At 38.3% G+C, this 27151-nt stretch overlaps 1 protein-coding gene across 9 annotated transcripts in view; it reads right to left on the bottom strand.

Moving 5' to 3' along the window:
* Positions 1–27151, bottom strand: part of LOC127454806 (nesprin-1-like) — a 186190-nt gene that overhangs the window by 46972 nt on the left and 112067 nt on the right. For 6 of the 9 annotated variants that reach the window (XM_051722237.1, XM_051722230.1, XM_051722233.1 and 3 more), the window contains 30 exons: positions 26691–27028; positions 26180–26324; positions 25624–25842; positions 24983–25251; positions 24504–24669; positions 24035–24190; positions 22848–23000; positions 22521–22703; positions 22224–22361; positions 21489–21674; positions 21238–21360; positions 20820–21002; positions 20267–20410; positions 17615–17806; positions 17203–17343; positions 16716–16835; positions 16466–16627; positions 12653–12841; positions 12372–12533; positions 11430–11621; positions 4373–4507; positions 3992–4092; positions 3722–3875; positions 2838–2969; positions 1679–1828; positions 1339–1548; positions 1154–1255; positions 642–761; positions 294–494; positions 41–214 (listed from right to left, as the gene is read on the bottom strand). In XM_051722237.1, coding sequence (XP_051578197.1) covers positions 41–214; positions 294–494; positions 642–761; positions 1154–1255; positions 1339–1548; positions 1679–1828; positions 2838–2969; positions 3722–3875; positions 3992–4092; positions 4373–4507; positions 11430–11621; positions 12372–12533; positions 12653–12841; positions 16466–16627; positions 16716–16835; positions 17203–17343; positions 17615–17806; positions 20267–20410; positions 20820–21002; positions 21238–21360; positions 21489–21674; positions 22224–22361; positions 22521–22703; positions 22848–23000; positions 24035–24190; positions 24504–24669; positions 24983–25251; positions 25624–25842; positions 26180–26324; positions 26691–27028 — 5040 coding nt within the window. Of the gene's footprint in view, positions 1–40; positions 215–293; positions 495–641; positions 762–1153; positions 1256–1338; positions 1549–1678; positions 1829–2837; positions 2970–3721; positions 3876–3991; positions 4093–4372; positions 4508–11429; positions 11622–12371; positions 12534–12652; positions 12842–16465; positions 16628–16715; positions 16836–17202; positions 17344–17614; positions 17807–20266; positions 20411–20819; positions 21003–21237; positions 21361–21488; positions 21675–22223; positions 22362–22520; positions 22704–22847; positions 23001–24034; positions 24191–24503; positions 24670–24982; positions 25252–25623; positions 25843–26179; positions 26325–26690; positions 27029–27151 lie in introns of those variants that run through there. The other 3 variants (XM_051722229.1, XM_051722232.1, XM_051722235.1) reach the window with 3 other exon arrangements.

The following is a 27151-nucleotide window of genomic DNA, read 5'->3' as shown; positions in this document are numbered from 1 at the left end:
AAATATTAATGCTCCGTTTGCAAATACAGTCATTTGTTACCTCCGACATGCACTCTAGCTCAACTCCTCTCTTGTGCGCTTGCTTAAGTATGTCCTGAGCATGAGCGAGTGTCTCCTCCAGAGTCTGACGCTCACGTGGCAAAACAAAGGCACAAATTTTCTTGTAGAATGTTTCGGTGAGGACCATATGCCACTCCAAGCCTTGAAAAAACTCCTGGAATGGAAATATTTAGAGTCGCATAAAGTATTTTTTCAAATAAGGCTGCAAACGGTTTTCTGAAATAATGATCTACCTTGTGTTTGTCCAGAAGGTTTTGCACGTCCTCAACTGAGCTGGCAATCATCTTCTGGTCAGTGGTAATCTTGTCTTGCGCAGTGTCCACCAGATCAATTAGATCCTGCAGAACTCGCTCATACTGGTTCTTCAGGGCCATATTCTGGTTCAGGCCACTCCGCCGAGAGCCCACCATCATCACCAGCTCCTCGTAAGCGTCCTATCGAGTACACACATACTCTGTTTCTGTGCACTAAATAACCATAGATTGGGCCAAAATACTTTGCAAGATTCTTAATCCTACATTGCACAAAAGTAAATGTAGGAATTAAATATTCAGTGTCCATGCGAATGATTGGTTGTGTACCTGTAGCTTCAGTAGCTCATTGGTGGAGAACTGGTCCGGTTGAAGCTCCGCCACTCTGGCTTTCAGCTCTGTTATTTTGTGCTCAAAGTCCTTCAGCGTTTCCTCTGCCTCGGCAATAGTCTGTCAGAACAAAATTACAATTAATAAGCGATCAGTAACTGTATTGAAGTTATTGAATATTACCATATTCTTAATTTTTTAGAAAATGTTCCGGTTTCAACATTTAAAGTAAGGCACTTATAATGGAAGTGAATGTGGCCAAACCATTAACGCTAAAATCGTTTCAAAAGTATAGACACAGGATGTAAACATTATACACGTTAGCATGGTATTAGTATAATAAAATCGCATACTAACCATGTCTGTGTAAAGTTATATGCAACACCGGGATTACAGGCTTTCGTTGTAACTGCGATTTTTGTGGAGATCAATATTATGCCACTAATGATGTTAATTGAGCTTAACTTGTATTGAACCTGGAACATTCCTTTCATTACTGTACTTTTTCTTACTTCAAGCTGTTTGGGTGCTGTATAATCAATAATTCCTGACAATTTCTGGACAATCTGGAATTTGCTTTCACCAAGCGCAGTAAACAGATGTTGCAAATCGGTCTGGAAAGACAAACAGGCACTGAGATGTTGTTGCAGTGGTGCATTAATAATTGAATGAATGATGCCAAAAGTCTGATTCCCACCTGGAAAGCAGTAAGTTCCCGCATTCTGCTCCGCATGGTGTCACAGCGGCGCTCCAGTGCCGAGTCCAGCGCTCCCAGACGCCGGGTCATACAGTCGAGGGTGTCCTTCATCAGGGCCTGCTCCTCTTCAGATAGACCCAGAGCACCCCCTAGCAACTCCCGACTGTGACTGACCTCTCTGGTCACCTCCTTCACTTCTTTTCCTAATGTCTGTGAAGCAAGCAAGCATTTGACCAGTTTAACTTCACAAGAAAACATATTCTCAATTAAAATATCCTTAATTTAGTTGTACTTTGACTTTATTTTTTAGCTATAAACATTTACTGCCCAATGTTCAGACCTCATGGTTGGAGAGTTGTGTGTCAGCGTTCTCCGTCAGTAAAGCAGGGCCAGAAAACAGTGTGTTCTCCACATCATCCACCCAAGAGGAAGTGGCTGTGACTGCTGTATAAAGCTGCTGTTCCATTTGAACGACTTCTCTCTCTGTGGACTATAAGCACAATCAAGAATTATACACTGTTTACATTTTGAAACATCCACTGACACACACATCAGTATGTAAAGGTGTGAAATAGGGATGTCCCATACCCTTTTTTGGAGACCGAGTATAAGTACCGATACTTCATTTTCGGTACTCGCCGATACTGATACCTGTTTTTTGCTGAATTGTTTTTGTAATGTTGCAGATTTCTAATACAATACTGTGAGATTGATGATTTGAGGACAGAGTGTTTATTCTGGTCCAGCAACAGTTACTCAAAATACTGTACATAATCAAAAAAATTCATTCTTAGCTGTCACAAAAATATCAAAAATCACAAACAAATTTCACAGATTTTTTTTATTTTTAAAACCTGCACATTTTTTAGGTTTCAGCAATTATTACTCAAAAGTCATTTAGAAAAAATAAAAACAATTATTATTATTAAAAAATATTTTTTTAGCTCTCAAATTGAGGGCTAAAAAAATAGCCCCAATAACCAATATCTAAAGACAGTCTATCAATAAGAATTATTTTGGAGATGTAAGGAGCAGGTTCTTTTTCATGAAAAAAGCATCTCTGGATGTTAACATGTAGGGCCCTACATTTTATTTTTTCCAAATTGTTTTTCATTTTTTATTTTTATTTTTTTGGAATTTCGTATTTGACAGTTTAGTTCAATTTTATAATCAAACGTGTGTCTAAATAAATTATTTCATTAACTTTAATCAAATTAAAATAGAACAAATAATTTTCAACATAGCATTGCATTATTTTTATCATATGAATTACTTCTATACAGCCCCTCACAGCACAATACAAAATACAACATTGAAGTTATTTTTGTCAAATAAAATGCTGTACAGCAAAGCATCACAGATGATAATTATTTATTTATTTATTTTTATTATAAGTAGTAGTAGTATTATTACTACAGTGAATATTACATAACTATACAGTAGTGATTCCGATACCGGTATCGGGACATCCCTAGTGTGAAAAGAGGTGTAAAACATACCTGAGTGTTCATGTCCTTTACAGTCTGACTGAATCCATTGTGCAGGGACATCAGAGTGGATTTTTCCTGGACATGAGTATCTCTTTTATAAACTGGTCCTGCTGTCTTCACACATGCAGTTCTGGAGTAAACCTGTCATTAAAAACATTACATATAAAAAAAAAATGTAAAAAAAAGAAAACAAAAAAAAAGAAATATATATATATATAAATGCATTCCACCAATAAACTGCAATGTAAGTTTTTGGTTAAAAAAAATAACAGAGTTTTTTTTTTAATTATTATTACATATTACTAATTTTATTATTGTTTTGTTTCCTTCAAAACAAAGGAAACAAAACAAAACAATATGTAACAATGTAATGCTTTATTAACACTTTCCAAACAAAGCCTTCCACAGTATAAAGATAGAAATGCACTAAAATATCACCAATTCAAGTAACATTAAATGTTTCCCAAAGTGTAATTGGGAGTTTGATTAATTGAAAGAACTAGTCTCCTCATTGGTTGCATTTTCATTGCAATGGGCATTAAATCTCTTAAATTCTCATCCTCCACAATATTAATCAGCCGACAGACTGTGGCTATCCACTTTGTTACAGCAATTGTGAAGCCGTCAGGGCATCAACGCCAGCATCAAATGTCGCTTTGAACTCCACATGAAAAGCATTTACAGACAAAAATGTCTCGTTCTGCATTTTGGTGATAGTTGTCTGTTTCTGCTGGTTTCTGCTTTATTAACGGTAAATGCATAAATCGCAATTAAGAAAAATGAACGCATTAAACTTTTTACATTAATCGCATGCGTTAACGCGTTAATTTTGACAGCTCTAATTAAAACCTATACATTTCTGCCATGCAGTCCCAGTAATGAAAACACTGTACCGGCTGCTTGCTGTCTTGCTCAATTGTTTTCATCAGGAGCTGTAGTTTGGTGGCCATGTCTTTTTTCAGACTCTCCCATCTCTTCCTCCTCTGCTTCTTTATGGTCTGACTGTCTCCTTCCAGCTCGAGATCAGGTGAGAGAGTCTCCGTCGCACTGCAGAGGTTTAGATGGATGATAATGACAGACAGAATTATTAAGATGGGCTAACAAACAAAAGGATGGGCTAATATTATAAGAAACTGATTTTTATGGTGCATTGCTCACAATACCTGGAATTGATGGGTGATGCCTGCTGGGTAAGGATCTCCTCTCCACGACTGGCTACAGATTTCAACAGATTCTTCTGCTCTGCAAGTTGCTCTTCAAGTTCCTGATTTGGCCAAAAAACGTATTATAATTTATTTCGCTGATTCTTTCTTATCCAAAGTGACTTACACTGCATTTTATACTAAACGAACAGCCAGTCTATAGCAATGTAGGGTGAAACATCTTGCTCCCCTAAGGTGAGGGCAATGGAGGCATGTCCCAACCACTTTTTTGTCATGGCCAATTTTGTCCCCACTACTTTATGAAACATTTTGCGGCAGTGATGTATCTAATTTATAGAAAGTATCTCCAAATTCATGATGTACACTTGTTGTTTTTTCTACCTTCTGTTTCTGGAGGGTATCCTGGTGTTGTAGGCTGCGAGTTGTGCGTGCCTGAGCCAGCCAATCTTGCATGTTTGGACTCTGAGAGAGACTGGAGTCTGATTCACTGGAGTCTGAAGGCTCTTGAAGGGAATCCTGCAGGACAGACAACCAACATGAGCAATTACAGACTAAGAGTTTCACCAAATGATCTGTGCATAAGCAGATTAACAGCCTTGAATAATTAATAATAATTCCAATATCATTAAAACTGTATCAGTGCTCATACAATCAAATGATCATCTGATCATAAATCAAATCATAAAACATCATCCCTGTTTTTTGCTACATCCTTGTGAATACCAGCATAAAAATGAAAAAGCCATGCATTAAACTGCCGTATTGTTTGCCTGTGTACACCAGAGAAATCAGAGTGCTGCTGAATTATAAAAAGGCGTGTAGAGTGTCAAGCAAAAAAAACAAAACAAAAATGAAATACAGTGTAGACATCATTACTCTGGGTCTCAAAGAGCCTTTCAGCTCCTCCCACATTAAAGCTGCCTGCAGGACAAACAAAAGACAAAACTTTCAGAAACCAGGTGTCTTACAGCATGAATCTTACAAAAACATGTCTCCCCAACCGCATATTGTCATTTATGTAATACGTCCGGTAATACTGTATATATATATATATATATATATATATATATATATATATATATATATATATATATATATATATATATATATATATAGTACTGTGCAAAAGTCTTACACATAAAATGTTTCACAAAAACATTTGTCTTAAGATGGTTATTTATATCTTCAGTTTTAGTGTGTCAATGGGAAATATAAATTTTAGACAAACATTCCTTTTGCAAATAGATTAGAATGAAATAGAAGAACAGGGAGCCCTGCAAAAGATGGCATGGCCCCCACAGTGCCCACCACTGAACTTCAAGTCAGTCTGGGATTACATGAAGAGACAGAAGCAATTGAGACAGCCTAAATAGATAGAAGAACTGTGGAATATTGTCCAAGAAGCTTGGAACATCGTATCTGCCAAAAAACAAGAAAAACTGTGTCCAGGTGTACGTAGGACAATTTTGATGCAAAGGTGGTCACACCAAATATTGATTCAGCTTTTTTTTATGTTTACTGGACTTTGTATGACATTAATTGATCAATGAAAACTATTTATTGCATTATATCTGAAGAAATCCGCACTATGCAACATTTTTCACAAGTGCCTAAAACTTTTGCACAGTACTCTCTCTCTCTCTCTCTCTCTCTCTCTCTCTCTCTATATATATATATATATTAGGGCTGTCAATTGATAACAATTTTTAATCTAATTAATTACATGACATGCTGATTAATTAATCAAATGAATCGCAATAAATCGCATACATCATTATTCATCATTGTCTCCAAAGATAATATTTGGTTGTTCAATTCTCTGAGCTTGCTGTTATAATCACGGCTGTTTTGTGATTCCCTACGGTCCTAACCGAGGGCGCATATTATTAGGCTGAATCATGGTACATGGCTCTCCACCGAGTTATAAACTGTGTCCGAATATACTGCTCCCCGATGATGGACACGATCGCTCCCCATCTTGTTTAGGTGTACAACATTTACGGGAGGCCTTGACGGACCCATGCTTGCACTGTAGTATGCTACCGATGTCAGAGAGAAAGCTTCGCCTCACTGAGCTGGACCCTCAATCGCCTGTTAGCCTTGTGCAGCCGGATTTAGCCCCGCGGTGTGCTCATAAGCGCCGTACATTGGCCGTGGTTGGCGCTATGTCGGCGAAAAAGAAAGCTGTGCTGCAAACTAACAATTCTGAACATCTGCTTTCAAAGGCTGTTGCTAATCTCTCTTCAGAAATGGCCGAGATGAAGCATCTTCTTCAAGCTCTCCAACCCACAGTATCGGCCGCGACTACTGAGAACACACCAGTGATGATGATTTTCAAACTCCACATAACGTTGTTTTGCAGGCTCCTTCCATTCCATTCAAATTCGCATCTTCATGATGAGGAATTGGTTGATGCCACTGTGCCCAGGATGTTTTATCCAGACAGTCTGCTGTAGGTGGTTCTAATGGGGGTTCTGTTCATTCATCGGGGGTGGGCCCATCCTCTCTGGATGACACTTTGGCAGTGTTACAGATGGCGGTAGCCCTTTTGGGTCTTGACAAAATGTCCATTCAACCTACTCAGGCCAATGTGTTTTTCAATCATCAGATACAAACGTTTTTGCTATGCCACCATGTAAGGACTTCATGACAGAGTTTTCGAGTGCACTTGCAGGTTCCAATGTTCCTAGACAGAGATCTAAGATGGCCAGAGACTGAACAGCAGCCTTGGTGGTATCACTCGATGAGGTGCTAAGAGGAAATGTACGCTGTCCAAGCGCACAGTATGGATGTACTGACTCTCTGTTAAAGGCGGCGTACAAGTCAGTAGCCTACATAACTCGAGCAGAGAATACTATCTGCCAGCTGCTTCTTGCCTGCAACACCACGTTAGAGTCAGCAAATGTAGACTCCTCTGTGCCTCAGTTTCTACAGACGGCTCTATTGGCCATGGGTCATGTGACTCGTGAGCTGGGTACACTCTCAGTGACCCTTCTAATGGCCTGACACCAGGTGTGGCTTGCTAAGGCTAGGCTGCCAGAAGACTTTAAATGACCCTGAGGGAACTGCCAATTGTTCCAAGACATCTGTTTGACTCTAATGCCTCTGAGGTACTGGAGTAGAGAATGAAGTTGTCAGAAACTTCACGACAACTGGCTCAGAGCCTACTTTTAGAATGTCACCAGCTTCAGCTCATCATCACTACACGATACCAGAGCAGAGATTTAGTCACCACACCACTTCCCAATCTCAGGCCCTACAGCGTCCTCGGCGTGCTGTGGAGGCCCAGGGCCATTGCCCATTTCACTGTCAGCCTCAGGAGGACCACGTCAGCGCCTAAAGACACAAACCACAAACCCTGAAGTGCTCGGTCCGGCAGTCGGTCATTTCTCCTTTCAACAACTAAACTATTGGAGAACCTCAGTGTCAGACCCCTGGGTTCTGGCAACTTTGAGCAGGAGATATACTCTGCCGTTCTGACGCCGCCCACCCAAGTTTTCAGGAATTCTCCCGACAGTTGTCGAGGATACAACGCGTGCAATGGCTCTCTCTAGAAATGTGTTCTCTGGAGAAGGAAGCTATAGAGAAATTTCTTCCCCTCAGTCAGAGGGATGGTTTTTACTCCACGTACTTCCTCGTTCTTTTCGTCGAGTTCTGGACTTACGACGACTGAATGTGTTCTTAAAATTGCTTCCATTTCGAATGTTACGCACTGCCGACGTTCTTCGGTCGGTGATGAAAGGAGACTGGTTTGTGAGCGTAGATCTGAAGGATGCTTATTATGTTCCCATTGCACCTCACCACATGAAGTTTCTACAGTTCAGCTTCCAAGATGAAGTTTATCAGTTCAAAGTCCTACCATTTGGACTGTCTCTGGAACCTTGTGTTTTTATGAGATGTATGAGTGCAGCCCTGTCTCCTCTTTGGTCCAAGACTCCTGCCCTATTTAGACGATTGGCTGCTTTGTGACCCAACGAGACTACATGCTCTTCGCAAAACACCAGGATACTGCTAGAGCATATTCAAAAGCTGGGCCTCACTGTGAACGAAACAAATAGTTGTCTGGTTCCAGTGCAGTCCATAACTTTTATTGTACTGACTCTGGATTCTCTGGCAATGTCTGCAACATTGTCACATGCTCGGACTGTCAGTATTCGTTATCTACTCCACAGATTCTGACTGGGGGCAAAACTTCCTTATGGTGTCCTTCTACAGCTAATAGGGATGTTGGCCACTGCCTCCAATACCTTTGGGTTTATTCCATCTCAGGCCCCTTCAGAGGTGGAACAACAGTTTACTGTTGAATCCGGCAAGACATCACCATTGTATGATTGTGGTCTCTCACCCTTGTGTCCGCGCCCTGAAACCTTGGAATCGGTTGGCGTTTTTGATGGGAAGTAATCACAACCGATGCGTCATTTACAGAATGGGGGGCGACATAGAACAAGAGGGGGTTTGGTGGCCCTTGTACGCCAACAGATGCTTTGGATAATATTAACCTTCTGGAACTGAAGGTGGTGTATCTAATGCTGCAGTATTTTTACCAGTCCTTGTAGGTCGCCATGTGCTTGTTCGAGCCGACAACACATCCACAGAGTTTCTTCTGAACCATCAGGGCGGCACCAGATCTCTCAAGCCTCTGCAGCTAACTTGCAAGATCCTCATATGGTCTCAGTACCAACTTGCGTCATTAAGAGCAGTTCACATTCTAGGTTTGAACAATCAGGTGGCGGATGCTCTATCCAGGGATCTGCTGCAACAAGGGGAATGGAGGCTCCACTTGGGGACATCATATAGAATTTCCCTTTGCAAGCACAGGGTACTTCTTGTGGCATCTCGATGGCTGACCAGACCATGGTTTCCTCTACTTCTGAGTCTGATAGAGGGAGAACCTTGGCAGCTTCCCATCAGGAGAGATCTCCTTTCTCAGATGGCACCCAGATCCAGTTCACCTTCAGCTTTGGGACTGGCCACTGGGCCCAATCCACTGCTTGTGGATTGTGAACCGGCAGTAGTCCATACCATTAATAATGACAGAGCTACTTAAACATGGCAGCTATATATTGTTTGTTGAAGAAAATTCTCTTCATGGTGTGGAGTCCAAGGGATTGATCCGGTTCATAGTAATGTACCGAATGTCTTGAGCTCCTTGCAACATCTATTAGATACTTCTACTTTAAAGGTGTACATTGCTGCTATTTCCGCACATCATGCACCAGTTAATGGCTCCTCTTTGGGGTCTTATAGCCTTGTTTGCAGCTTCCTAAAGGTAGGAAAACGTTTAAAGCCTGTTTGTGTGGCTCCTTTTCCTGGGTGGGCCTTGCCACTTGTGTTAGAATTTTTAGTGCACCACCATTTGAACCACTGAGTGATGCAGATCTTAAGTGAATTTCCTTGAAATTCTGTGAGTGAGTTGTGTTTGCGCTGGTTACCAGAGAATTCAGGGGTCATTCTCCTTCTTAATCCGAACTTTCTTCCGTAGAAAGTCCTTTTACCGTAATTTGTGAATCAGTCCATTAAATTGGCTGCTTTTCAGCCACCCTCATCTCAATCTGATATCAATATGAGGGCTCATCTCCTGTGTCCTGTACGTGCTTTGAGATTTTATGTGAATTCTACTGCCTCATTTAGAAAGACAGATCAGTTATTTGTCTGTTATGGTGGTGTGCGGAAAGGTGAACTTCTGTCCAAGCAGAGACTTTCGCGTTGGATTGTGGAGGTGATAAAATTGGCATATAGTAAGGCTCAACAACCCTTACCAGAAGGTATTACTTGCCATTCTACCCAGGCTGTCTCTTCGTCTTGGGTCGCTTTCCAGGGAGTTTCCTTGGCAGACGTCTGTGCGGCTGCTACCTGGTCTTCTCCTTGCACCTTTGCAAAATTTTACAAGGTTAACGTGGCTGCTTCACATACTGTGAGCTCTTCAGTTCTTCTGGAGCAACCTTGATGATCTCAGGTGCGTGAAATTCCTCATGACTGTGTTGGTATATGTCATCCACAAGTGCTAAGCACCACCTCTGGTGGTCAGGAGGAATGAAACAGAACGCTAGTTACGTATGTTACTGTGGTTCTGTGAATTCCAGATGACCGCCAGAGTTTCTTGTAATTCGGAATGCGAGAGAAAGGCGTTCCGAGGCTGGACACCGAGCTGCTGTGGATTTTATCCTTGCGGCTCGGTCTGCGTCATGACGTGACTTTGTTGATACATTTATTTGACCTATCTGGCTGGCGCTGCCATTATCCACTAGTGCTAAGCACTGCCTCTGGCAGTCATCCGGAATTCACAGAACTACAGTTACATATGTAACTAGTGTATTCTGTTGTGTTTCGCCCACCTGTTGAAATTCCTCAGTGAGCGAATCTTATTCTGTGACTGCGCTGCTTGTGAGGTTTGATGAGGTGCACTACCACCAATTCACATGGCTCGTAAAAACAGATGTACTTCAAGCTTGAAAATGTCTTACATATGTAATGAACACTGGAAGATTTCTCCACCAACTTGCGGCTCGTATGGTAGGAAAATACGTACTTTTATTACGGAATTTATGTACAGGTCGGGGGGCATGATTAATTGCATCAATTTTCTTAACACGTTATTTGTTATATAATTAATCACACTAAATGAATGCGTTAAATCAACAGCCCTAATATATATATGTTCTAAAGGGCATCTTGAGTACTTCAGTGGAAGCAAAACAATCTGACCTTTTCAAAAGGAGTTCACATGGTCAATGTCAAAAATTTGCTTATTTGATAAGTGACCAAGAGATAGTGTAGAATCTTACATAATTCTTCTTTTTCATTTATTTACATTGTTATGCTAATAATATAATTTATTGGCATCAAATTATAAAAGAGTGCAAAATAGAAGCATTTACACTAGTGGACTTTTGCACACCATTATATACTGCGTATATATATATATATATATATATATATATATATATATATATATATATATATACACACACACACACACACACACACACACACACACACACAGGTGTGTTTGATTGTTCATATCTTAAAAATGCATAAAGGCATTTGCACAATTTTTTGCGTACTTCTACAACTTTATGTAAACAACAAAATTATGTCACTGTGATGTCATCTTGAGCAACAACTTGCAACAAATAAATAAATAAGTCAATCGTTTGGCCCCCAAAAAATGGGGCCACATGGCGAAAGAGAAGCACTTAAGTTTGCTGCCATTGATAACTTAGCTAAACTATTTAGTTGCTGCTCACGATGATGTCATAGTGATGTTTACAAAAACTCGTAGAACTATACAAAAATCGTGCAAATGCATTTATACATTTTTAAGATAAACATAGTGACCCTGTTTTTTTGGGCCACCTGTATACTGTATATTTGCAAGTAATGCCAAAAATGGTGGCAAAATAATTGTTGCCTCAACCAGATGACAAGCAACACTCACCTGAATGTTGATCTGTTTGTCTTGCAGCATCCTCTGCAGCTCGAGCAGGCTACCCTTCAGCGTACGCAGTTTCCTGGCCAGCTGCTCGGCATCCTCTCTGTTCTCCAGTCGGCCATCCAGCAGCAGGGTTTCGCTGTGTCTGGAGAGCTCAGATAGAGCCAGGACTTTCTCTTCGATTTCCAACAGCATGTTCTGCAGAAGTAGCAGAAGAGAGGCCAGCTCAAACATGGTTCTGCTCCGGAGCCTTCTCACAGCCCCGCTCTCATCCCAGGCCCTTACCAGCACCTACAGCGCTGTACATTATCCATAATCCCTAAAGTGCCATGCTCCCAGTAAACATGCATTCCTCGGGATAACAACATGAATAAATAAAAGTGCTGTTTCCTGGACCCTTCTTATGGAAAAAAAAAAAAAAAAAACATATATATATATCCAATGTCCACTTCAAGTGTCAAGATAATGCATCTAATAAAGAATCCAAGGTGTTTTGCAAAGGGACATATGTCAGTTTGTAACCTTACCCTGAAGGGAAACCAAACCCCACCCCTTTCTTCACAATCTTATGGTATGCTGCAGCCACCCTCATGTATATGTAATAAGGGGTGGGGTAGCTTTCCAGTGAGCACCAATCCTCTTACAGGAAGCCACTAATATCCTCAAAGCTACTATAACTGTAGACTGTTACACTGTGATATTTGCATAATCTGATTACAGCTCATGCCACAGACGCTTAGGAATCAATCCATCTGAACCCTTAGAGGCTTTTAATACTGGTATTTACATATGACTAATTTCCCTGTTCTATGAGAGGAAATAACCAAAAAATCCTCAATTTAAAGGCACAAAAAGGAGGATATTATTATGAGGAAACATAAAATAAGTTGTCTTTTGTAGAACAATATGTAAATGATGTTTGACGATGGGGGGGAGGGGCGCTCTAACCTGGCAGTCTGTGAGTTGCTCTTCCGTGTTTGTGTCCTTTGAACAGGAAGTGATGTCATCACGAGTGTTCTGCAGCCATTGGTCCAGCTGGTCAGCCTGGTTCAGGTAACGTTGTAAAGCCTGTGTCTGTTGCTGCTTTTCCACTCGCTCACTCAGTTGCTCCTATACATAACACCACAAATGAAAGGGATGAGACTTTTATTTCAGCTGGAAAAAATATTTTTGCAATTAAAGATGCTCTGTAAATGGAGTATTATTATCCCAGAGAAGTGTAAGTGTACCTCCAGAAGCTGTCGTTTTCCAGAAGCTTTCATGTGGATGGTGGCCATCCTCTCTGCCAGCACAGTGAGGGTGGACTGCATGGCTAGATGATCCGTGGAGTCCACAGCATCTGAGATCAGTTCTTCTGTAAAGCTGGACTGGAGCTCATCGATATCATCCTGCAGCCTTACAACTTCTTCCATCTGATTCTGGAAGAGCACCAGTTTAATATTACCGTGATTGTGTTGTATGCAATGTACTGTAGGATTAAAGCAATAAGCCATGGCAGTGAAATCGCAGTAATTCAAGGCTTCTTGTGGCTAACCATTTGGTAAAATACACCAATATTCAATAAATTAAAGTTATTAGAGGCCATGCAGTGATTTTACCAAAGGTTACTATTTTAACCATAAAGCTACAGTAATATGATAAATAAATATTTTAATCTATTAATAATAATGTTTACAAAAATTGCCTAGTGATATAGTTCATAAGCCTATTAGAATATAATTCATAACTAATTTATTTCAGGATTAGATGTTGGATTTGTGCTGAAAAAAATAAAAATAAACTTTGTCAATGGCATTATAAAAATAAACATTACTCAAGAGTCAAGATCTATTCTCTATAAACTAGTCTTAAAATCTAATGCATTTTTTAAAACATATCTTGTTTACACTTTTATTTGAAAACAAACAATAGACAAAAACACTGATTAAGAAAAGGATGATTTGCAGTGAATGTTTGACATGAACAAGCATTATTGCTAATAACTCCTTTAAACATTTTATTTTTGTACTTTACATCCTTTAATTCAGTGATTCCCAACTGGGGGGGTATGCGTACCCCTGGGGGTACATAAGCAGGTTTCAGGGGGTAGGCGAAAATTATTGGATTTTGCTATCTTGAACCTAACAAAATCACATGTATGGCTTAAAATAAAAATAATAAAATTAGAGATGAGTATAAATATAGATCTTCCAATTCTTCATTTGAACAATCCTGATATCGATCTTTAATGCTAAAGATTTAAGTGTGCATATGCGATACAAAGGACTGCGGTAAGAGTCCTGAAGAGCACACAAGTCGACATTTGAGCCGAAACTGTCATAGAAGCACCACAAAATGACATGGTTGCCTCAGAAATTGTGTTTTTCATGTCACATTTGCTATTTATGACACTATCGATTAGGTTTAGGTTTAAGGTATGGAGGTAGGTTTTGTTGATTTAAATCTCAATAGAACATTAGCCTTAAAAACCTCATCTGTTTAAGAAGTGCCACACAGTGGATATTTCACTTCGGAACTGCCCTGAGACGTGTAATGAAGCACATCATTTTATTTAGCTAAAACGTTGCCACAGTAAGAAGGCTCTCATGAATTACGATGTCAAGAGCACCCAGCCTCTTGTGACATAGAGAAAGAAAAAAATTATGTGATACTAAAAATTCAAATGAAGCTTTGAAGAAAGTTAGTAATGTTGCTAGTTTTGTGAATTGTTTTCAGAGGTTTGATACCAAACCTTGCTGTTGAGCAGATGGATGAATTCAATAAAAGTCATAATTAATATTTACTCAGATTGCATTATTTTTATTATCATCATCATTACTGGTTTTATAGTTATTATTTTAATTAATAGTTTAATTAACTACAACAATAAAAATTCAGCAAATAGGGAGAAGAAATTCATAGATATGACTGAAATATGAGGCCAAGTGTAGAAATAAATTACATGTGCACATTTAATTATAAAAGCCTTTTGTTTTTATATATATATATAAATGTGCAACGTGAATGATAATTTTTACTGCATAACTGTCCAATCTGTAGAAGTAGCAGGCGTTTAGAATAAAGTTAATATTTAGAACACATCACATTCCGTCGGGCGGTCACATCTAGTCGCACAAATATTTCAACGTATCCGAAGCTCAAATCAGATCGGAAATTCCGCCTCTGCAGATGGTCGGAACTCCACACAGCCACCGTGCAACACTCCATTTGAAATGACTGACCTCTGTTCTGTCATCTGTCGTTTGTTGAATGCAGTGAAAAGGCAGCTTCAGTCCAGTAAGAAAATTATCTTCAAAAATGTAATGAGTACTTTTCAAGTTTAAATAAAATTGTAAGGAGTAAAAAGTACTATTCTTTCTTTGGAAATGTAATTAAGTAAAAGTACATGTATTCAATTTAAATTCCACTCGAGTAAAGTACAAATCGCAAAAAAATAATCAGTATTATTAAAGTATAATAAAGTATTAAGTATTTTTACTCAATCAGTTTACAGCTCTGTTTTTACAGCCTTTATTAATTATAATGTTAGTTCATAAAATTACAATTGTTCATGGTTAGTTCGTGTTAGTTCATAGTGCATTAACTAATGTTAACTAATACAACTTATTGATTTAAAAAATGTAATAGTATATGTTGTAACTAACATTAAGTTAATTAGTTCATGTTAACTACAGTACTACAGGTTGTTAAATAATGTTAACAAATGGAACCTATTTGTAAAGTGTTACTGTAATTTTTCTCTCTGGGGCATAAACATATAGCATCACAACATAACTTGCAAAAGTGTGGCAAAGGTCACTTTAAAAAAAATCGGTGACTCACCACAGAAGCATAGCAAGTCTTAACTATCAACAAAACGCAGAATGCAACGTTTTTGTCTGAAAGCGCTTTTCATGTGGAGTTCAAAGGGCACTTGATGCTGGCGTTGACGTCCTGATGCGAATCATGAATGTGGCTTTACGATTGCTGTAGCGAATCGGAGAGCCACAGTCTACCGGCAGATTAATATTATGTAGGACAGGGCTCATCAACTACTTTCTTTCGGGGACCAGATTATCCAGATGAAAACTTTGCGAGGGCCAAATATTTTTTTCAGTATTCATCTTAGCTAAGACTTTCATTGCAATTAACATGTTACTTAAAAAAACAAAAAACACCTTTAATACTGTGCATTTATTCATACTAAAATAGTCACAGGGTATACTCTATATTGAATTATAGTTTTTTAAGATCTGGCCATAAATTCCATCATAAGAGCTGGCTAAAATATAAACGTGACTTTTTCAATTAGTCAAACTCCCACTTAGACTTCGGGAAATGTTTAATGTTACTTGAATTGGTGATATTTTAGTGCATTTCTATCTTTATACTGTGGAAGGCTTTGTTTGGAAAATGTTAATAAAGCATTGTATTGTTACATATTGTTTAATGTCAAATGTCAGCATTTTCATAATCTGCGATTAATCATAATAACTACAAAAATTATGTGATTAATCGCGATTACAAATGTTCATCATTTCAAGACAATATATTTATTGATGGAATACATGGAATTTGTACATTTTAAAAAGATAAAATGTTGAATGTTAAATGTTAAAAACAATTTTAAAATTAATATTTCATAATGTACTAAATTAGAAGGTCCCCTTTAACAGCATTTGCTAAGAGACTATTTCTTTCATATGTAAAGAAAAAGGACAATATAACTAAAATATACCTGAAATATAATTGATTATTATCATTAATAATCATCAATATTAATGATAATGTTAAATGATATAGTCTTTGGTACACATCTTTGCTTTTGTGTCGATAAAGGGGTACTTCAGCCTTTCTGATGGTGCTGTGGGGGTACTTATGGCAAAAAAAGGTTGGGAAACACTGCTTTAATTCATGCTTGCACAATAACATTTGTTCAGTGTTCATTTAAATATGTCTACATAAAAAGCTGAAACTATTATGATGTACCAAGTAAACAATATTTAAACTTCTGATCAAATCAAATCTGGAAAATATTTGTCAAGGCAGGTGAGCTGACTCACCTGATGAAGGACCATTTGTCTATCAGGACTCAGATCATGCATTGGGGGCTCGTTCAATCTGGTCTCGATGGACTCCATTTTGGCAGAGATGGACTGTAGAGAGCCCTGATAACGCTGTTGTTTCTCCAGGGCCTCGTAGAGAGTCTTTTGCTTTTCACTTATCTGATAAACACAAGGACAATATAAATTCAAAGATCAGTGATTAAAATACTGGTGGCATTTGAGTGTCGAACAAAAAAGTCACAATTACCACATTTTTCAGGGTTTCCCATGAGCGCTGAAGATCATCTAAACTGGCCACAGACTCCAGTGTGGGATTGTACAGCTCCTGGATGGGCGCTCTGGTGAGAGTGGCCCGTCCCATGGACATCTGGATTTAAGAGAATTGAACAAACCGATGATTAAACAGATGACACTAATGCAAAATCAATGTAATAACACATATTAATAAATTTAACACTTTATTTTGCATTATAATAATTGCACCAAGTTTGAATCAAGTAAAAATAAAATAAAAAAAAGAACGAATAAACTGAAAATTTTTATTTGTGATTAATTGTCATTATTTCATTAACCTTGCTAAATTAAGTACATTTTTAAACAAAATTGGCAGAAAAAATGCAACAAAAAAAAAGTTGAGGTTCATGATCTTATAGAAGGAAGAAAAGAAGGGATAAAATCGTAAGGTCAGACAGAAATAATGGCATGCACTAATGCTTTAACATGACTGGTTATACCTTGCTAATGGCTGCTTCTGTGTTAGTGATAGGAGAAGGAGATCGACAAAAAGCTGGAGAACAGATTTCACTGCTGGTGCCCTCCTCACCAGACTCCTCTGTCACAGGAGACAGGAGAGAGAGAGAGCGACCAGACGACATCTGATACAATCACAATCACAAGAGAAGCAGAAAATATTAGTCGATTAGGTCAGTCAGAATTCTGTAGAGCTGTAGGGCACAGATTCAGTGTGGCCCTGATTATCACATGAAAAGATGGCAAAGAGGTCAGAGGGTCAGTTTTAAATCAATACAGAGTTATTTACTGTAAAATAGAAAAAACAAGTGCATTTTAAGTTATTTAACACAGCAGTCTGTTTGCTTTTCCCAAATTTATATGGCTCACATTCCTAGTAATGCCAGCCTTACGTACCGAGGCATGAGATTGAGTCTGTTTTCTTTTAGTAGCATCACCATCCAGTTCCTCCAGGCTCTCGGTAAAACCGTCTGCATCACTCACAGTCAGGAGTGCGGTGGCATGTTTGGCTTTCACTGTCAGCATCTTACACTTGGAGTTCAGTGATGCAATCTGCTCCTGATATCCCTTGATCTTCTGGGCCAACTCCTGTTAAGATAAATAAAACCAACATTGGTCAACATACACTACCGGTCAAAAGTTTTGAAACACTTGACTGAAATGTTTCTCATGATCTTAAAAATCTTTTGATCTGAAGGTGTATGCTTAAATGTTTGAAATTAGTTTTGTAGACAGAAATATAATTGTGCCACCATATTAATTTATTTCATTATAAAACTAAAATTGAATTAAAAAAAAAGTTTTTGAAATTGATGACTTGGACAAAATAATAAAGAAAAGCAGCCAATAAGTGCCCAACATAGATGGGAATTCCTTCAATACTGTTTAAAAAGCATCCCAGGGTGATACCTCAAGAAGTTGGTTGAGAAAATGTCAAGAGTACATGTCTGCAAATTCTAGGCAAAGGATGACTACTTTGAAGATGCTAAAATATAACACAGTTTTGATTTATTTTGGATTCTGTTTAGTCACAACATAATTCCCATAGTTCCATTTATGTTATTCCATAGTTTTAATGACTTTACTATTATTCTAAATGTGAAAAAAAAATATATATATATATATAATAAAGAATAAGTGTTTAAAAACATCTGACCGGTAGTGTGTATATATATATATATATATATATATATATACATATTTCAGTTAATTAGACAAAGTTTTATAGGTAAGCTGTAAATCTTTGATACAAGTGTATGTTTAAATGCCATTAAATCAGTGGACATGCTGTAATTAAAAGTTGTGCAAAATGTTCTGCCATTTTCCAGTGGACTTTTTTAATAATAGTATAGGACAGATTCAATTAATAGCAAGCTTTACTGTTAAAGGAGCAATATGTAACATTGACATCAAGCGTTTAAAATGGGTACTGCAGTCCAAATTTAAAATATTGCAGAGAGTTGCCTCCCCCGTACCCTCCTCCCCAGACTCGAAGCTCACGCGGGTTGCCAGATTGACACGCAACAGGAACGAGCAAACTGACAATGGCAAGCGATGAGCCTTACACTGTAAGTTGATCAGCTAATGTATATGTTTGCAATGTTTTTTATTGTTTGCAAATTATAAACCAGCTCAAGTGTATTTTTATAACTCTGTCAATGTTAGCTAGATGTATTGCTGGCTTCCATGGCTGAAGCGCACTGTGTTTTCCCGCTAACTTGTTTCAAATCTGGCAACCCAGGGTTTCGAAATACTATTTGGAAATGGGGAGTGGGCGGGATCACACAGGCCAAAACACAAACAGAAATTCCGGCCCGGAATGGACATTTCAAAGTAGAATATACTGGCTGTAGCATTGTTTTCAGAGAAGCCTGTATTTCAACTTAGCATGTTTCCTAAATCTCTGATAACATATTATGATAATTTTATGCTTCAGTACAGTAAATATGTTACATATTGCACCTTTAAGATAAACATAAGTGTACACTGGCAATGCATTATTATACATAGAGATATAAAACAAACTGAACGCTGACATTTGCTGAAGATAAAGATCTAAAAACTATTATCTTTTGTGGCCCAGTTTCACTTTTGACACTAGTTAAGATTTTTTTTAACACGTTAAACAGTCAACTAGTAATCGCAGAAATTAACGAGTTAAATTTCCCAGTACTAATATATATATATATATATATATATATATATATATATATATATATATATATATATATATATATATATAAAAAATTATTATAATTTTTATTTGTTTTGCCAATACTGGTATCTAGAGGGCAGAGAGGCTGATGACCAATATGACTAACTGTAGAGCCGAGGAGGGCGGGGCCGGGCTGGAATGATGCATGCCCGGTCCCCAATCAGCCTGATGGGGCGCGCGAGGGATAAATGCGGCTGGGGACAACAGTTCGAGAGAGAGAGAGAATTACAGGCAGCTGCCCTGTGTGTGGTTATGTTTGTGTGTTCTTGGTTAAGTTGTTCATTAAATTATTATTTAAGTTGTCAAGCCGGTTCTCGCCTCCTCCTTTCCACTGAACCCCCTTACACTAACATACTGTACAGTACATTTAATGTCTATATATCAATATATTTTTTGCAATTTAATGTTAGCAAATGAGATGTATACAAAATTGCTCAAATTAAAAGAAAAAATGTCATTTAATATATAAAAAAGATAATTTTTTTAATATATTTAAAAATATATTTAATATATTTAACCATATTTGAAAAGAGAATGTTCCACTGGCAAGACCGTAGTAACATTTTGGAACAGGCAGACTTTATTTAGCTGAGCAGGCATGGTTATCGTCCCATGTTGATAATTTTTGAAATGACCAAATATCAGCCAAATAATCGGTCTGGCCAATCTATCAATGTTTAATTAATGTATGTAAACAGAACACTTGAGATGTGTCACTATGTTCCATTGCAGGTTATTGCAAGAACCACAAACACTCAATAGGAAAGAAAATAGATCAAAACCAAGAATGTAAAGTAAAGTGTGGCATCTCTAGAGCTGAATCTTCATGTCACCTCATGATGGTGAATCTGTGCCTGCAGCTCTTGGATGTTGCTGGTGTTCACAGGCTGATCCTGAATGACCCGATGAGCATCTTCAATCATGGCCTGCAGATTCTTCACTTCCTGTTCGTACTGCTCATACTGTACCACTGCCTCCTAAATGAGGGTAACACACACACATTTCTTTTTTTATTAGGGAGGAAACTTCTTACTTGACTTTTTTTGTTCTTCAGTTAAGCTAATTATAATGAATACAAACCTAAACCTTTGTTTGGGTTTTACAGTCAATCTGGAGACATTTGCCTCCCACAAAATTAGCAAATCATGACCCACACATAGACATATTACTTATGCAAAATTGTTCATTATAATTTATTGTAAAAACACACGTTTGCATACATCTCTATATTTTATAAATCACATTTTACAGATTGTAAAACAAGCACAGAACTTGATAAAAAGCCTAATAAAGCCATAAGCATAGAACCCTTGATACAGGATTTTCTAACAAGTATTTGGTAAAAGTTAGCAGTCTCTTAGTGAGTGTTACAACAGCTCCCTCTACCTGCAGGATGTTGCACTGCTGTATGGCGGTGTGCTGCAGTTGGCTGGCTTCCTGCTGTAGACACAGAGCAGTGCGACAGATGGATAGACTGTTGACCACCTCCTCAGGAACTCTCAGAGCGCTCTGACACTCCTGTACCGCCTCTACCTGCTGCTTGAAGTTCTCCATGTCAGTTAGCAAACGCTGAAAAAGAGCAAAGTGTGCCCTCAGTCATGTTCCCATCCTGGTCAATTCTCTCTCCACCTTTAATTTCCTGTCTCTATACTACTGTCTATTAATAAAAAATGGCAAAATGCCCAAAGAAATTATTTTAAAAAATAGTATGTAGTGCATAGTAAGCAGTACACTAGAATTTTCAAAGAAGTGAAAAAGGGTAACTGGAAACGGATGAGGAACCTCCAGAGGCATACAGTGTTACCTGTCTTTGAGTTAGTTGTTCTTTAAGACTCAGTCGGGCCAGTTCTGGAGACGTGAGAGTGGCTTGGACCTGTTCCAAAGAAACATGCAGGGTCTTCACTTCACCCTCAAACCTCTCCATGTCCTACAGTGTGAAACGCAAAGGACAGTCAGGATAAGCTAGTGAAAGTTCTACAGTATAGTGTCAAATTAAATGAATAAAATATCTAATATTCAAATCGAAACAGAGTTAGAGGTCTGATGCATCCTGACCTTTGCTGCATCCTGTAGACTTTGCAGTCGTGATCTGATGCTCTGCTCCAGTTCTTCAGTGTGCCGGCTCAGTTCTGACACCTGCTGACCCATGGCCTCCACCTGCAGCGTCTCAGCAAGGATCTCCACCTTCTCCTGCATCGCTTCCAGGTCCCCATGAAGCTCACGCGACTCACGCAGAACAGACTGCAGGGACAAAAGGGCACACGTTAAAAAAAGGCTCTTTTCTTTTTCTTTTTTTTACTTTAACCTTTGAATGCAGTTACGGGTCAATTTGACCCGTTTTAAATTTTAAAACTATTTTACATAATCTTAACTTCAACTTTTCAGCCTGAAACTTCATAATGTCCTCCGTGGAGCTGATTTTAACACCCACCCACCCATACACACACTCTTCTCTCTCTCTTAGCTGTCCATCACACTTCACACACACACACACACACACACACACAAACACACGTGAATATATACAGTACATACATACTGTATATATTGCAATGGAAATTTGGAGCATTTACTTTATGTAAATTTAGTAAATTTTACATTTGTAAATTAGTTATAGGTTGGTTATAGATAATAAAACAGTTGTTGGGTGGAAAATGTGCAAAGTGCGATTTAACGAGCCGGGTCAATTTCACCCGCTAAGTGCTACAGTGTTACTTGATTGCCAACTGCACAGAAGAGTATCTATCTTTATATTAAACAAAAAGGATATTTCTGTGATATGTAGTTCACCTGATATATTCTGATCTGCTCCTGCAGGTGCGATGAAGAGTTCCAGATTATGTTGGCCTTCACTAGACTCCTGGCTTTCTCTGTCCACTTCACAATGAACTCAAACATCTCATTGTATTCATCTAGATGGGCATCAGCCTTGAGGGAAGACAACACAGACACATCACATACAATCCCTTAGATATGTTTATATGTTTTTCAATTAGCAGTTTCCACATCAAAACTAAGTTTATGTTATTTTGAGAGAGTATCTGTCTTGAATATACTTCACAAATAAAACATTATATGTCCTTTTACCTTTTTCAGCCATATGGTCTTATACTCTGCCAGTCGAAGAGTGTGATGATGGATTTCTCGTAATTTAGCGACGGCATCACCCAGCTGTCTGGATATAATAGGGTTACGGTGACCAAAGTCTTGGACCGCAGCATCAAGTTCAGCTAGAGTTCTTCCACAAATGTCAAGCTCATCGCAAATATGCTAGAAGATAGTGAAATCAAAGTACTCTGTCATTCCAGACAGTCAAGAAATATTTGTTTGTAGAAAATCCCTTTAAAATATAAAAATGTACAAAGCAAAATCACAAAGTTATCATAACAAACATAATTAGTATGCAACACATACTCTGGCTTCATCTTTTGCCTGATCGATATCAGTGGCTTTTTCCTTCAGAGTCGTAGAAATGGCTTTCATTTTTTCAGATACGTCATGGATTCTGGAATTGAACTCTTCTTTGATAACTCTGGTCTTCTGGATGTCTCTCTCTTTGGCTTGAACCTAATGGTATAGAATTTATCAAGAAGGAAATTACTTTTAATTAGGGATGCACCGATGTCTCGGCTGCCAATATTTATTGGCCAATTATTGACCAAATTAAAACCATCGGCATATCGGTTATAAGCTATAAGCATGAAGACACTGATATGAAAAACAATGGTTTATTTATAATTAATAAGGAACACATGTTGTAAAAACTCTGAAGTCAAATGCACAACCCAGAAATAATAAGTCACAATGTGTAGAAGACTTTTGATACATCGGTATGATATCCATTAATGTTGCATTATTGATTGAATTAAGATTGAAATCGCAATATTGCCTTGCTCTATTACTAAACCCTAAAAGGCTGCGTTTTAAAATATAGTCTGCATTCAGTGCTCCATACAGCTCTGTGTGAGCAAGCGGCACCCTCTAGTGTTCTGGATGGCCTTATCCTTTATTTATTTTACCACTATAATAGAGAATTTAAAAGGAGTTTTTGTTCCTTTGGTTAAAACTTTTTATGTTTTCATGATGTTGTTGACATTTCCATAGAATTGCCGAACATATGCATAGAAGGAATTTGTAATGTTCTATTTCTGTTGTAATGTTCTGTTGTATTAAACTGCAAAAACAGAAGTGTAAAAATGTTTTAGAAGTACAAATAAACTTTTTTTCATATCAATCATCATGTTATAATATTTAGTTATTTTTTGCATCTTTACTTGTATTTTTTTATCTCATCTTCATTTTGGCTCTCTTTAAAATGTTGGCCTGTCATGTATTCAACAGATCCAATCCATATTCAATAGAAATTATTTATTGTTAGAACAGTAAAACAGCTTTTGGAACTCTTTGTAGATTTTTAAAGCATAATTCCAAAGTAAAATCTAAAGACAAAATAAGGTAAGCGGCAAAAAATCAGTATCAGCCTGTAGTTTTGTGTTAAAATCAGAATCGCCCAAAAATGTTCAGCTCGTTGCACCCCTACTTTTAATTCAGTTTGAATTCATTCATACGGGGAAAAATGCAGACTAAGGCAAAATATGAACCTGATCCTCAATGGATCCCAGGGCCAGGGACACTTCAGCCAGTTGCATGGAGATCTCTGATGGTAGAATGGTGTACAGGTCTAAGTATTTACTCTGCTGCTGTTCTGCAATCTTGTCTACATTCTGACGGTGAGTGATCAGCTCTCCATGCATCACCTGTACACAGAAAATAAAATTAAGAATAAGTCGGCCCAGATATCTTAATAGATATACCATAGCTTATCATAACTGCATATTGGTTAAGACAATGGGTATGTTTGGAATTGCACACTACTCCATACTACCATACTACTATTATGAACCAGAAGCGGAAATATTTCTAGTTGCATACTGTTATACCTTTGTTTAAAAATAGTAAGCAGTATACATGAAATGCTGCAGAGTATGCAATAAGCAGCACACTAGTATTCCATTTTAAACAAAGCCATTGTTCAAATTAGTGAAAAACGGTAAGAGAAGGATAAGACACCTCCAGTTCTTGTGTCAGAATGTCCAGATCAGATGTGGGATTTAGCAAAAGCTCTCTAGAGTCCTGGATCCAGCTCTTGACCAGACTGAGTCCTCTCTCCACACCCTCTCTGTCTGACAGTTCCTGCAGAACTCGACTCTTGCCTGTCCTGGCTTTCTGCAGTAGACTACAGGAAACAAGGGTTAAACTGGTCAACATTTAACCAATTCGAAAATATCATGGCTTATTTTTTCCATCTCAAACCGTATATCCATCTTCTATGGCAGGTTTCAAAAGTACTAAACAGTAATCCATCTTTTCAATTGTACAATATAATGTTTTGAGGACTAATTCCAATTCTAGACTGGATCTTAAGTGCAAAAGCAGTTTTAAAAAAACAACAAAAACAGTATACAAATGATTATTTCAGCCATCGTATTGGCCAAAATGTCTACATCTGTGCATGTCCAAATGCACTGGCTGGGAGAAACGTTACTCACCTCTCAAGCTGATCTTGAACAGCTTTCATTTCCTTCACACTGAGCAACTTTTCATGATCAGCTGTTTGCACAGACACCTCCACATCATGTAGCAGGCTTAGAGCGTACTGACGTAAGAGTGTTAGAGAAGACAGCTCCCTCTCCAGATCCTGAGAGACCAGCTCATACTGGTCCATATGTGACTGTAGTGTGGCTTTGGAGGCTTTTTCAGCGGTGCAATCAGGGACACGAGCCTTCAGTTCTTCTGTTACAGCCCTCACCTTCATCATCTGAATGACACATGCCCAAAAGGTTAACAGATGTCACAGATTTCTTAATTGAAAAAAGGAGAGAAGTGTGTTTGTTTACATTTACTGTTTGATTTACTGTCAAATATCAATGTTAAGCACCAACAAAACATTAGAAAAACACAAGATTCAACAATCTGGTATATAGCAATAATATTTCCTTAAGTTAGCCAGCTTGTCTTCTAATCAGCCCACAGCTGCCTCAAATCCATCTAAAACCATCAAAACAGACCAGCCTAACCAGCTTGGTCAGGCTGGAAAACCAGCAAACCACCTTAGGCACCTCAAAGCATGCAACATCAAAATGGGGAGTTTGGTTATGGGCATCACAAGAAATTTAGAGTGAAACTGCACTTTTTCTCTGAACGTCCTCCATTCGTGAGCTGTGTCCTCCAGCACCCTCTCCTGGCCTCGTGCTACACTGCGTAACCTGGTCCAGCGCTGCCACACTGTGGTCATGGAGCGACTGATGGTGGCTTTACTAGCGTCACTTCCAATCAGCTCTAACTGGGATGCTTGTTCCTCCAAACCAGTCAGCTTTTCCTGGAAACTGTTCACCATGGAGACCAACGACTGCATGCCAAAGATAAAGACAGTTTTGAAATGCTTAATCATATAAATTCTAATGTATGATTTTCTTCTTTCCATGGAAAACCAAACAAATTTCCATAGGCAGAATGACAGCAACAATCACCATTCTCTTTCATTGCATTTTTTTGTTCATTCCATGAAAGTGAATGGTGACTGAGGCTGTCATTGTGCCTGACATGTTTTTTGTTCAACAGAAGAAAAAGTCATGCAGGTTTTGAAAACAACATTAGGGTGATGACAGAATTTTCCTTTTGGGGTAAACTATGCCTTTAAGCAGTTGACTACTAGAGAGAGAATCCATTTTGCATGCTTAGCTCACCTTATGACTCCTGAGTTTCTCCTCGGCTTCTTGGCTCGTTGCAGCCTTGGCTGTGGAGAACTCTGTTAGTTTTTTCTCTGCTTCATTCATCAGCTCAATGACTGTCTGTCTGGCCTCCTGATAAGCATTCCATTGGGCAACACAGCTGAAAAGGCACATTATAATTGTAATTATAATTCAGGCCAAGAACAAACTAAAACAACATGTTGTTGCAGGCTGATATATGCTGGTTTGGTGCTGGTCTACCTGAAACTTGTAAAATTTGGTTGATGAAATTGGTTCACTACAAAAAATTCTCTCTTAATATGCTTTTTAGTATTTTTGTTTTACTCAATTTTCAGTAAAAAAATAAAATAAAAAAATCTAAAAACCTTAAATCTAGATACATTTACTTGAGAATCAACACAATAAAATCCTATTCTTAATGAGTATTTTTGTCTTGTTAACCGGCAAGACAAAACCTGGAATATCACAGAATTTCTGGAAAACTGCACACTGTACTGAACTTTACCTGTGTAAGATATCCTGGTGAGACTGTAGCTGGTCTCTGACCTCCACTCCTCTCTGCTGAGCAGACTTTACGCTGAGTCGAAGCTGTTCTTTGGCTGTGGGGTTGACCAGGTTCTCCAGTTGAGGAGGTAGAGATTCCAGCTCCTCAAGAATGCCTAGGAACTCCTGCTCAGTGGCCATAATATCTTCCTGTTGCCTCAGGCATTCCTCATAGTTCTCCACATCAACTCCGAGACTGGCCTGCTGCAAGAAGCCCACAGCGTCCTCCAGCCACTCACATGCAATTTGCATTCTGGAGTGATACTTCTGACACAAGGCTAGAGCTTGCTCAAGTGTAATCTAAAAGAGAAAAAAACGTTGGTTACACCAGATGCACACTGTACGATTTTCACAGTATATTCCGATTGTTGCTTGTCAGACTGTATGATATAATCCCAGTGAGATCTTAGGAAAAATACATGG

Source organism: Myxocyprinus asiaticus, chromosome 17 (assembly GCF_019703515.2).
Source record: "Myxocyprinus asiaticus isolate MX2 ecotype Aquarium Trade chromosome 17, UBuf_Myxa_2, whole genome shotgun sequence".
NCBI lineage: Eukaryota > Metazoa > Chordata > Actinopteri > Cypriniformes > Catostomidae > Myxocyprinus > Myxocyprinus asiaticus.
Note: the sequence above shows the minus strand (reverse complement) of the source record. Positions and strands in the feature narration are given on the sequence as shown.